At 68.8% G+C, this 433-nt stretch overlaps 1 protein-coding gene across 1 annotated transcript in view; it reads left to right on the top strand.

The window, feature by feature from the left end:
• The window catches only part of SORBS3 (sorbin and SH3 domain containing 3), a 2,531-nt gene extending 2,430 nt beyond the window's left edge, over positions 1-101 (top strand). The window contains exon 7 of the mRNA XM_009640643.1: positions 37-101. Coding sequence (XP_009638938.1) covers positions 37-101 — 65 coding nt within the window. The remainder of the gene's footprint in view (positions 1-36) is intronic.
• The last annotated feature ends 332 nt before the right edge of the window (positions 102-433 follow it).

The raw sequence follows: 433 nt of genomic DNA, 5'->3' as shown, positions 1-433 counted from the left end.
ACCCCTCCCCACCTCGCTTTGCCTTTTCCCCCCCCCCAGGTGTGTCGAGGAGGACGCAGAAATTCGGCACTTTCCCCGGCAATTACGTGGCACCGGTGTGACGCACGGCGCAGAGAAGAGGAGCCCGGTGGGCAGCAGGGGGGCTGAGGGCTCCCCCGTGTCCCACCTCGGCTGCCCAGCGTCCCCACTGCATCCCCTCTGTGTCCCCCCATGGGGACGAAGCACCTCCAGCTCCCTCCTGCCCCTATGGGGCTGCCTCTAACAGGGACCAATCCCCCCCGCAGGGGGGGTCTCCCCCACCCCAGTGCCTTAATCTGACCCCTTCTCACCACTGCCTGGTGCCTTATTGCCCACGGTCCCGCTGGCTGTGCCTCCCTGTCCCTCCCCGGACGGTGCCGGGCCTGACCGTGGCGGCGGGGACCCCAGATGCCTG

The sequence above is a fragment of the Egretta garzetta genome, unplaced genomic scaffold (genome assembly GCF_000687185.1).
Source record: "Egretta garzetta isolate BGI_Z169 unplaced genomic scaffold, ASM68718v1 scaffold366, whole genome shotgun sequence".
NCBI lineage: Eukaryota > Metazoa > Chordata > Aves > Pelecaniformes > Ardeidae > Egretta > Egretta garzetta.
This window is presented reverse-complemented; position numbering and strand designations above follow the sequence as displayed.